Raw genomic sequence first — 12,777 nt, 5'->3', positions numbered from 1 at the left:
AAAACCCAGTTCCTGCCACCATTAATACAATAGTGAACCTGACAAACTTTTACTCCTTTATTTCCAATATGGAGAGGTTTCACAAAGTCAAGCCTGAAGTTCTCAGTTATAGTTTGGAAGCCCTGTAGAATTTTTGCCGGTGCAAATGTTCGTTTTAACTCCTTTCCGATCACATATTAATTGTACAAGGAATGTCATTATCGCCCCTTCTCCCAATCACCTCCGTAAGAATTGAATCTAATTCACTAGTCTTCATGCATATGTTGTAGATGTTTATACTGCTCCGCTTTGCCTGTAACATAATGAGGTGATTGCATTATAACTGCACTTAATCGTTTGCCGATCAGAACAGTTAGCCTTGCTGAGCTATAATTTTTTAGAATTACATTTTTAAATCCGCAATGTATGCACTATCCTCTGGCAGTGCGTATCTGAACACAGAAAAATGTCGATCACGGCTACATACATATAAATGTTACTATGACAAAAACTGACATGTTCTATATTCCATAATAATCATTATCAAAATAAAATGTAGGCACTTTCGGTGACGTAATAATTATGTCGGCACGTCACTAAAAGTGCTTTCTGTGACGTGCGTAATTTTTATTGATTGATTTAGTATTTAATAATTGCTGTAATTGAAGTCAAAAGTTGCAAGATAATGGAGCCTTGGTCACTTTGAATTGATTGTAATTATTTACTTTCAATTAAAATCATTGAATTATTCGTATTCTGAGAAATCTAATTTGTAGCCTAAATGAAAGTCGTCTATAATATTTATTCATTTTTTTAACGGCAAGATGCGAAAGTTTTTTTTTTTTTAGATCGAGCAGTCGTGAACTTACCCCCTTAAGTGGTACCTCATTATCCACATCCGCATACAGGCTCATTTACCGATAACGCAAGAGCGACAGATTATTATTATTCAGCGCACACGCCAATTCCGTCGACGACTCCCGGTCGCGCTAACGGTCTGCACACCGTGAAAATTTAGCGCCCCCGCCGTAGTCAGTGGCTGTCACCTCCCCGACGCGCCTTCACGAAATCTTCACGCTCGACAACGGGCTCGATTTTGGGTCACTGTGGGGGAACCCTTCATGAATACATCTTTTGGCCTATGTCAGAGAGTTCATTGTGAATAATAAATCCAGCACGGTAGCCTCTTTGGGCCACGAGGTCAATAAGAAGAGTCCGTGATCGGATGTGGATGACAAACGTTGCCACGAAACGGTGATTCAAAACAAATGTATGCTAGTCAGAGTTTAAAGCCTCAAATGGATCCTCAACCAGTTAAATATTCATTTAAAAAATAAATATAGTATTTAGTTGGTATTTTTTGGTATTTAATGATTGCTCTTAAAAAATCATTACAGGAATCAAATCGAAATCCTCAATCATTACTTCAATTAGTAAGGAAAATATTTTCTCATACCGCATTACGCAGTCGCATATGAAAAAAAATATTTTTGATTGGATTAATTTGTTTCCAAACGTAAAACAATTGATATAAATTAATAAATTTTATTATAATATTTCACAAATACCAAACGTGAGAAATAAAAAGAGTAGCTTTTGCTTATATTTAATGAAGTTTGGACACCATAATTTTAAAAATTCCAAATTTAACACCATAATCTTTAAAAGGGTCTTTTTCAAATTAAGTTTACATCTTAAATACAGTGAGCATTTAAGAGTGCATCCTGTAACTGAGGAAGTGGATTATTTATTGAAAATGCTAACTCTTATTGTATCAACTACCAAATTCTCGTTCGAGGTGATAAATAGATGTATCGGATCCTGGAATAAATGTGCCTAGAGCTCTTAATAGCCCAATAACCACCAAATTCCTAAGTAGGATCGAGTATTCCAAAAAAAATTCTTTCTTCTGAGAAATAGGCTTTCCTAGTAATTATTTCGAACGTTGGGAGGGAATACAACTCTAGTTTAGAAATTCCTGCAGCAGAGTAAATTTGGAACTAGTTGACAGCTTTCACGCGTAGAAATTTTTCCATTATTACATAAAAAAATTGTGATAGTTAAGAGAAGAGATTCAATTTAATCCATGAAGAGAAAAAATACCGTAAAAATACGGTTGCTAAATCCAACTCCTCCAAAATAATCAACATCCACAATGGACATCACGGTAACTTTACTATTTTTCCAACAGTTCGATAAGGCTAATTTCTTTGTGTGAACAGGAAAGGCTTTTTCAAAGTCTAAGAAAAAAATCGACTCCGATTCAGTCTGATGATTACTAAGACGGGTGTGCTTAAAATATATGAACTGCTGATTTTACGGAGAGTTGAAAAGCTTTGTATTCATTGTTTCCACTTTATAATGAAGAATGCCCGGTGAAATAATCACCAACAGTAAAAACACGAGTGCCTAGCTCAAAGAAAATAATATTTAGGATTCATAAACTAGAATTTCTAACGAAATGAAGACTAAACACTCAGGTTTACAATGAGAGTAAATTCAAATTTTGTAATCGGCCTACTTAGGTAAAATGAGAATATCTACGAAGAGGCTCACTGTAAATGAGAAAAGACAGGGACAAAATGGAAAACCATACTCTTCTCACGCGTCTAGAGAGTTGGGAATATCACGAGGGCTGTGGTTAAGTGGAAAGCATAATGAAGAGAACGATGGAAGAAGAAGTTTCGGAGGAATTCCAAATGGTAAGTAATTCGAGAAGCCAAAGATGAAAATGGAGAGAAATAATCCTATTTAAAATTACCAAACCAGCATGGGATAAGGATGGATGTACATGGCTTCATTAAAATAATCGCAAATTATTATAGCCATAATTATAATGGCGTGTAATACGATTTCCAGTAATTTTAAATACCATTGCAATTGTATCAAAAGAAGTATATTTGAATTTCTATTCAGTAAATCTAAACGTCGTACCTCATTTTTGGAAGATCTTACAGTGGAAAGCTACTTGGAATCATCCCTGAATCAGGAAAACAATAAATATGTATCAGGGATTTAAAACATTCAAATGCAAATGGAGGGGTCTGATCTGTGGAAAAATGAAAAATTTGGGTTAGTACTTTCATTACTGCTAAGAGAGTTGTAATTTTTAAGAGGCTGTTTGGGCTTCAAAATATTTGAAAGGGTGGTGGATTCGTAAGTTGTATTTAAGCAGTGCGTGTAAGCAAAAGAAATTTAAGCTGAGTCAAACTAATTTTTACTCCTTAATGTTGAGACACAGAAGATAAAATGCATTTTATTTTTGAATAAGTATGGGGTCGCAACATTATAATAACCGAGCTAGGGTGAATCAAATATTTTTTTAAAGAATTATTCGTTATCTGCCATGAAAACGACCAAAGGGGTGTAAATTCAGTCGGAATATTAAAATACAGCTTTTCTTTGTTGAAAGGTAGCTTTCTACTCAATCCTACGGCAGGAAATTAATATACGTTCGAATCATTGTAAATGAAATTGTATAGGAGCACAGGTAAATCTCTAATTCCAATTTATTATATCAAATTAAATGTATACATGAAATTATGGCAACAATACGGAAGCAACAGCAAACTTTTATAAAGGTATACGACAAAAATATTTTTATACCTAAAATTTTTAATGTTTCTATACATACGGATCAACGAATCATGCACTGAAATTATTTCACTACGATTATCAGTTAATAATCCTTAGTTTAGTAATTTTTAACTGCACTCTCATACAACTGTAGCTTCATGGACAGAAATCTCTTCTCATAAAATTTATTATTTCTTCTTATTAAATAATATTCTAAAATTGTTTATTTTTCGATAATATGAGTCGCATTTTATTTACTTCTTCTTTCTTGATAACAGATTTAGTTGAGTTTTTGTCATTTTCATTCACAAAATATAAATTTTAAGAAATAGAAAGTTTGTATTTATTTTTTTGCCTCAGCGCAGACGGGCACACAATGGTGGGCGTAAAGCATTTGCAGCGAGGTGGAGGCATTAGCGAGATTGAAGAGGACGATATTTAGCGCGAGGCCCAAGAGAGTGTAATTTGAGGAAGAATGAATGAACCAGGTCGGCAGAAAAACACACGCGTTCCAGCAGCCAGCGCGCGTGTGTGTGAAAGGAGGCGATGGGAGGAAGAGCGAGAGGAAAGCTTTCTCCGGTGCGACCCCAAAAAAGCGCGCCATTCCCTTTTCATAAATTCGGTCCTTGAAAATAAAATTTTCCATGAGTTTGGGCGCGGAACATCTCAGCCAGAATGAAACTGCAACTTTCGACGAGATTCTAGCGGAGAGCAGACTGAATCTGAGGTTTCAACGGCGTTTCTTTACATTATTATCGGCTTTCGGGCGTTACACCACGAAGTGTTATAAATAATGTGGGTGTCAAAAATTAAAGCCACACTCTTTCGATATTCTTATGGCAAAATCAATGTGTAGAAAGCAAGCTAGCCGTTTTATAACCAAAGAGAAGCAGGAAAACCGGTCAATTTCAAGGAAAATAATAATAATATCTTGTATTATTATAGATTAAACGGAATTACTGGAATTCACATTTCTTCTTTCCATCCCTTGTTTACTTACACTTTGAGCTTTCTTCACCTGTGGGTTTCTCATCTTTCAGCCATGTTAGTAATCCAAAATGATTTATTTAAGAATTAGTAAAATAATCATGTAAATAATGTTTTGAGATTACAACGATGGAACATTAGAAACCAATAGATATGGTATAGTTTAGTTCAGCCGTGGTGGGGATTTATGTTTCCGTAGATTGTGAACCAGAGATTTAAACGTCTGTCTCTCCATATTAGTAAAGACTTTCAGGCGTTCCTCAGCGCAGTGTTATCTAAAGGCGACGACGGTTTCTCCAGCCATCCTGCTGACGCCTTTAGGTCAATCCAACGAAATGATCGATGGATTATTTCCATTATAGAATGATAATCTTCTAATTCGGTCGGCAAATCACGTAATCGTTTCGCTAGCATTGGGCACTGCTGTTCTTGTGGCAGCGCGGGTTTGTCCATAGTGCCAACCCATTCCTATCCTTTACCCTGGAAGCATCGTCGGGCTCTAATCGTGTCGGAGTCTCCTATCCTTTCCAAATAGACATTAGTTAGTTTCCAGGTAGTATACCTTCCAAAATCTTGACCAATCAGGGCACACCTCCACAAAATAGGCGCCAAACAGGGAGTATATTAAGAGGAAAAAATTCTGCATCGCACTGCATTGTACCTGAGGAAACCAACTGAAACGTTGGCGAAATATTGTCCAGCAAAATGAATAAACGCGGAGGAAATCCGGAGGAATCGCTGCCGATCGTCTCGTATCCTTATTTCCTTCCCTGTCCTCCACCTTCCGAAGTGTGCGGGCGAAAAGCTAAGGCTTATAGACCCGGCCCTCGGAAAAGTAACCCATTGAGCCCTTCCTGGGAACTCGCTACATCTGGTGTCTTCGAATCAGAAGTATCGATTCATCAAAATTGTCCGTCTCATGTAGAAGCTGACGATACTTCTGACCTGAGGACGCGAACAGGATGGCTGGAAAAACTGTCGTCGCAATTAGACAACACTACGCTGAGGAATGCCTGACAGTCTTTACTAATAAAGAGAGACGGACGTTTAAATCTCTGGCTCACAATCTACGGAAACATAAATACCCACCATGGCTGAAATAAACTATATTATCTCTAATGGTTTCTAATATTCCATATTTGTAACCTCAAAACATTATTTACATGATTATTTTACTGATTCTTACATAAATAATTTTGGATTAGTAACATGGTAGAAGATGGGAAACCCATTGGTGAAGAAAGCTCTAAGAATAAGTTCACAACGGGTGGAAAGAAGAAATTGTGAATTCCAGCAAATGCGTGCTATCTATAATTAGACAAGATATATTTATTATTTTACTTGAAAATTGACTGGTTTTTCAGGTTCTCTTTGCTTGTAAAATGGCTATCGTGCCTCCTACATATTGATTTTGCCATAAGGATATCCAAAGATAGATGATTTCATTTTTGACGCCCACATTATTTACACTACTAAGTGCATTTTTGAGAATTCCAAAAAGTCCAATTTTTTCAGATAAAATGCCATTTTTATGCGGGTGAACAGAACGCAATTAATGCCTAAAATTATAGATACAGTTTGTTGGTAAATTGTAATACTCGTGGGGCAGTGGCGTAAAAGGATTCTTTCAATAAAATAATTTTTAATATGTACTAATATTAGGAATTTCCACTCCGCAATATTATGCCCCAGTTCCGACACTTTTTATGTAGATTGAAACATCAAGAAACGTCATTATAAGCAAGTGTTTCCCGATGGAGACGTCATTCTATATCTCCAAATAATCCCCTCACAGCTAATATTCGAACAGAGACTGACTCAACACATTTCAATAAATTTCTTCCAAAGTATCTTAATTTCCAAAACTTGCGTTTTCTTAATAGGTTGAATATATTTTAGAGCGATATAAAGTTACGCGAACATTATAAATGCATTTTCATCTCAAGAAAGAATGGAAACAACCATATATTTTTATTGTTATTTCCCTTCCATCAAGTGTATTTATGGACTCAATATTGGTGTAGAAGACAGACGTTACCATACAGTTGACGACTGGAAGTGATTCTAATAGTAAGAGTTTTAAGAAAGCCCTTCAACTATATGACTGACTTCTATGTCGCAATAAATACGCGCTCATATGGCTCTAAAACTGTAGAAATGTCTTCTATTAATTGCGGAGGTAATGGTTCCACTAAATGCTCCTAATTACAAAGCACCAATGAATGACGACATATGAAAAGGAAAAAGATAATTATAGGAGAGCATTGGCCTACCGCGGTTGAGTAACCTTTAGCCCGCAGACATCTTTTTCCACATGGGTTTTCTGCTAAAAATTGAATTACTAGTGTTCATAATTTTTCCCTCTCATAAAAACTATCTATGCACCACTATTTTACGAAAGCATTTCTCTCCTCATTTCACATTTTAATTTACTTAAAAAGCTAAAAATCACTCTGAGACGTATTAGTAAGACCCATACTGGCTAAATATAGATACCTAGTTTTTAAAGGAAAAATGATAGTTTTTGTACGCATGATGTAACAAACTTGTTTAGAGAAGTTACTGAAGAATATGTTGGTAAAGTGCCTAGTTTCAGTAAATGATATGGTAAAGATGAATGCAGATGTATCTAATGATAGAAAAATGGAAGTGAAATTTACATTTTTTTTATGGGAGTGTAGATTGCAAGTGCAAAGGGTACATGTATGAAGGGTATGTAGGCGAGACTTGAGGAATATCTAACTTCATCAGGGAAAATAATGTAATATATGAATTAACTAGCTGACCCGGCGAACTTCGTACCGCCTAACAATCAATGAACTTACAGTTTACTTACACCATTTATAAATCAGGAGCGGCTGTATCGTTTTTAATCATGTTTAATTTATTATAACAAAATAAGGGTACAAATTCAATAAAACTACGTAAATGAGTACCAAAATTGCTTGTCAGAAAGACATTTTCTTTATTGAATCTACATAGGGTGAATCGGAGCACGTTTACGCGGATTTTTTCAACAAATTTTCTTACGTTTTAGCTTAAGAAATTTTGGGCATTGTGGTTTAATAAAGCAGTTCATGAAATAAAAATTATACGCATTCAGTTGTTGGCTATTTGCGTTATTAGCTGTAAAAAAATGTTTTTAGGTCCAAGTCTGTTGCATACACTTGGCCCATTCAGGGGGCAGGTTAACACGACCCCAGACCGACGCTTGACTGATGCTCAAAATCGTGCAAGAAAAGCCCCTATGAAGCAGCATTCGCATTAAATGACTTAAGGCGCGCCAGTTTTAGTATCTCTGTTTGGAAAAAATGCACTGCGTAAACGTACTGCATGCGTAAACGCACCACGGTGAGCCCTACACATTCGGGTTTAATGTCTTGCGTCAAGCACCTTAAGAGAAGCAACAGTTTCTGTTTTGTTACCAGGCGCAAGATGAAGCGGATGAAGCTAAATAAATATAGCGAAGCAAAGCAGTGACGCAGCGAGGGGAGGTTTTGGGGGATAACCCCCCCCCCCCCCCAAGAGCTTGGAGAATTTTTTTATGAAAGATTTTGTTATTAATATTAGGGGGACGGATGACTAACAAACAAAACATATTTAACTATTCACACAGCCGCAAAACCCACTATTTTGAACCATTTATCTCAAAAAATGTCTGAGGGAAGTGCCCCCACACTTCCCGCTTACCTTAGCGAGTTTTCTATACCCTACAGAGCCGTGGTATTAGCTGCGCCCAAAACCCCCTATCCTAGCTACGCACTTGAAGCGAAGGATGAAATACAGAGGCTGGTTTATCGACTCGTGAACATAGCAAGCTAAATTGACCATGAGAAAATCATGGGTTTTCATTAGCACATGAGCAAAAACAACACAAAAACTGAAAGAATGACCATGCGATTTTTTAATCGTTATCACGAATGCAACACGAATTGTAAATTGAATACGTTTTAGCTCAAAAGGGCATATGAGTTGAGATCATGGAATCTACGGAATGAGGACTTCCTAACCTTTGAATTTTCCTTTGAATAAAGTTGCGTGAATCACATTCATCACCAATTTTTTTAATGATCAAACACGTTCCGTTGGATAGTTATGGTTGGTTTAGGCTTCGAAAGATCATGAGCACAGAAACTACATTTTTCTGTAAATCGTGCCTTGGTAAGCCAGGTACGTCCAAGGACTTAAAATATTCAGATAGATAGTTGGTGATTTCGTCTTCGTTTGTTACACATTTAAAAGATTCGAATCCATGCAGAGTACGAACTATTTGAATTTACCTCGTTTTAGTCATCCACATCTTCGTTCTTGCTCGCTAAATCAACCATCTTTGATTCTTTTGGTGATCAATCATATTCTGGAACTCTTTGTTGATGAGCAAACTACTCGATTCCTCGACAGGAACACGGACATTACCGTTTGTCAACAATTGCTTGGAGATTTGTTTACAAACACGGTAGTGAAGTGTCAACTCGAGCTGGGCCACGGATGGGCTTACAATCAGCTCGAATTAAATTTTTTAAATGTAATTTCAATTTAATTAATATTTTGAATATATTTAGTAATTAAAATGTTATATTGTCACTAAATTCAGTTATTAAAGTGGTAAAAACAAAACTAATTATTTAATTTGTAGTTTTGACCGACTTATCAATTGTTGTGTTACTATAACTCCTAAATTCATGTCCATAGGAAAGAGATGAATTTTTTTTGTGAAATTATCCTTTTTTTAATGGCCTATATGTTAACCCCGCCTGAAACGAATCCAAAGAACCAAATCTCATTGAAATCGGTGCAGCCGTTCTCGAGTTATAAGTGTTCTAACTAACACGATTTTCGACTTTCTTTTATATATATAGATGGTAAACTAGTGTTGCTAGAGCCAGTCTAACAATTACTGACGGTAGCCCGACCGGTAGTTGCAGAGGGTCAAGTCGCTGAAGAGTGTCTTCAGCAAAAACAGTGCCAGTTGAAATCTGGGTAGAGTATGCATTTCCTCCACGATTGTAATAAAGTCTTTCACTTTAATGGCCAGCAATGCTTGCATGAAACTTATCGATAATAAAGGAAGAGATAACAGGCTAAAACATAGAACTCCACTCCCATGAACCACACCAAAATTATAGTAGATCAAAGACTACATTGAATGGTATGAAATTCAAATCGGAAAAATTGCGTAGTCGAATATTTTAAGGCATAACGTGAGCAGGGGAAAGCAATGGCCAAGTGAGTGAAGCACACTTCTGTAGATCTAAGTGTCTCGGGCTTATAGCCTCGGCTATACTTTGTAAGCCCCATAGAAAAATATCCTCAAAAACTAAGATAGACAAGGGAAAGAAATTGACCCCTCTTCCCTTAATTCGCGAAATTCACTCGTGAATGGTGCGTTTTACCCTTACCTATACGAAAAATACCTTTCCATTGAAGACTTGAATTATATTTGAGAATCATTGGCTAATTACGTATCTCTTGAGGCCAACTTATTCTTCCTCATCTTCTAAGAGATAAATTAACGATACAATGAGGATAACCACTGATTTTTGATAGAATATGACCAAAATGGATGCAGCAACCACCAAACGGAAGGACTCCCGCAGTGCATATACTTAGCAATAGAGATTACTCAGATTAATTTCTCTTCCGCTTCCGGTAAACATGATCCACAAGGATTGATGCTCAAGATATAACACGGTCGCACTGATACAAAAGGTGCCGTATCTAAGCTTCGAAATCGCACGCTAAAGGAGCCTGGGGCAGTTATACCCTCATTCATCAAAACCAAAGTTGAATGGATTGAAGCACTGAGTCTACACTCACCTTTTGGACACGGTTCCTTCTCGGACTTTCCCGGCTTGGTGGAGGCCAAGGTGGTGGTGGCTCTCAGGGTCTCCTGCGACTTCCAGTCATCCCAATCGTCGGCCCTCCTCGCTACATCCACCGCCATCTCCATTTCCTCGATCACCACCTTCTCTTCCTCCGCGCCTTCCTCAACCAGCTCCTCATCCTTCAGCATGTAGATCACTCCGCCCGGCGGGTCCATATACGCCGGAGGCTGGTCGCGCTTCGACTTTCGGTCAACGGGCCCCAGCTGGTGACGGGACGCGTGCTGCGGCGCCGGATGTTGCATGTAATGCGGGTTTGGCCGCGAGAGCAGCCCCGTGGGGTCCCAGCTGGCCTCGGCCTGCTCCGGCGGCAGGTCCGTCGACGGCACGGGCGTCGGCATGATGTGATGGTGGTGCGTGTGGGAGTACGTCGCCACCTGCAGCCAGCGCGGCAAGTGGCGCTCGCCGTAGCCGGGCGGCGGTGCTCGCGGGATGTGGTGGGCCCCGCCCCCTGAGGACACCATGGCGTGCCGGCGCCCAACCACGGCACCCGGGTGGACGTCCGCCACCATTTCCGAATACGGAAGCGGCACGCGTCGCCACCTCCCGGAAGAACCCGCCCGGGTCGAGCGTTGAAGTCTCTGACGATCGTTAAAGTCTCCACGGGCGGGCACGTATCAAAGTTTCCGGTGTGCGGCTTAAAAGGCACTGTTGACACCACGAGTTAAGACACTCTTTGAGAGGGGACAACGAACTGCCTCTCGGGAAGGTGAAGGTCTCCTGCTGTATAATTTCTCACACTATCACTCTTGTCGAGGTCCCAGAGTCTAACTCAATCGATGGTCGTTGGATGTATTCCTTAAGTTATGCGGCGAGAGCTGACGACAAGGACACGGTCGAGAAACCACACATTGTGGGTGAATGTCTGTTTATGCCACAGATTTGGCAATTAACTCACCCTCTGCCGCAGGCCACTTCACCAGGAGTTGGATAGAATAACAGTGCAGGAACAATTATAGAGGAACGATTCAAATGGACGGCTATTACAGTTTCTTTTTGCCTTAAACAAATTCGCTATAAACAACAAGTATCACAAATGATTTGAAAAATGAAGTTACCGAAAATAATTTATATCCATATCATACGGCATTTAAAATAAATTCTAAAATCATTGAACACATTCATGAGTTAATACTAGGGCGAGAGAAAGTGAGACGTGTGAGCATCCGACAAAGTCTTTTCTCAGTACCCAATAAACTGCACACGATATTCGAATTTCGCCCAGAGGCAAGTAGCAGATCACCCAGCTATTGAACCCGCGGACTTGAGCACGGTGGCGAACACGTTGCTCCACCCTTGTTCCTCCTCGCAGACTGCCGTGTCTTACTCGATATCTTCGTTGTTCGGCGTGCGTGTTCACGCGTGTGGGATTTTCCTAAAGCGTCTTCCGCCTTCCCCTTCGGCAGAGAACAGAGCTTAAGAAAAGCCGCGGATATTTCGCCCTGGGTGGGTGCAGCCCCCCCTCCTCCTCTCTTTTCCCTCGTTTCCCTCGAATAGTATTCAACACGCGTCCTTCCCACCCTCTGCCCCCTCCCCCCGCTTTGCCGCTTGGCTCTCAGCAATCCCAGTATACGTGGGAATGCGACCGCTCTTGTGCGCAGGAATCACACACAGGGCGAAGGAGAAGAGTCGCGCGGCGGTGCCACAGGGCTGCCTTCATTTGTGAATAATGCGCAAACAGGAAGTCTTCCTGGGAGGATTAGGATGGCGAAGGGTTCTCCGAGAGATTGTTTCCGGAAATAAACACTAGACGAATATACGGAGAGAGGATAGGGTGCGATAAAGTTCTGGGCGAGGTGGGTCAGGAGAGGAATCTCCTTGAGGAGATGAGAAGGCAGAGGGTGTGGATTGAGCGAGTCCTCAGGTTGAGGAGATGATGAAAAATGAGAGGAAGGGAAGGATCTTGTGTTAGCAGGAAATTGAGAATAAGAGAATAGACGTTATAGCTATAGAATATAACTGAGCTTTATGTAACCTTATTGAAATTACCTCTTTAAAAGGGTGACGAACCGAGATTATTGCTAAAGAATTTTTACGAACTCTAACCTAACCCGTTAAATACAATCACTAATAAAAAGACATTACATTTGCTGGCCCAGCCCCTGCCTATCTCAGAAAATTCTTGATACTTGTCGATTCCCCGATTTGGTATCGGTTTTTATGATTATATGCGTCTTATAAAAGATAATTTTTATCAAAAGATACTACTTATTACTTTTTATTTCAGGAAAAAATATTACTTATTTGAAAAGCACAGTGATCACTGTATAATAAAAGAAATAAACAGAGAAAATGATGGATGAGGTATTGATGGCTGCGGTGGTACTATGTACATGATGAGTGGAATAAACTA

General features: G+C 39.2%; 1 protein-coding gene across 1 annotated transcript in view; it reads right to left on the bottom strand.

Annotated features, from left to right (window-relative positions):
• LOC124162740 (proton channel OtopLc-like) overlaps positions 1 to 11,374 on the bottom strand; it is a 125,057-nt gene extending 113,683 nt beyond the window's left edge. The window contains exon 1 of the mRNA XM_046539374.1: positions 10,360 to 11,374. Coding sequence (XP_046395330.1) covers positions 10,360 to 10,936 — 577 coding nt within the window. The 5' untranslated portion in view covers positions 10,937 to 11,374. The remainder of the gene's footprint in view (positions 1 to 10,359) is intronic.
• Between the last annotated feature and the right edge of the window lie 1,403 nt (positions 11,375 to 12,777).

Source organism: Ischnura elegans, chromosome 7, assembly GCF_921293095.1.
Source record: "Ischnura elegans chromosome 7, ioIscEleg1.1, whole genome shotgun sequence".
In the NCBI taxonomy this organism is placed as follows: Eukaryota; Metazoa; Arthropoda; class Insecta; order Odonata; family Coenagrionidae; genus Ischnura; species Ischnura elegans.
This window is presented reverse-complemented; position numbering and strand designations above follow the sequence as displayed.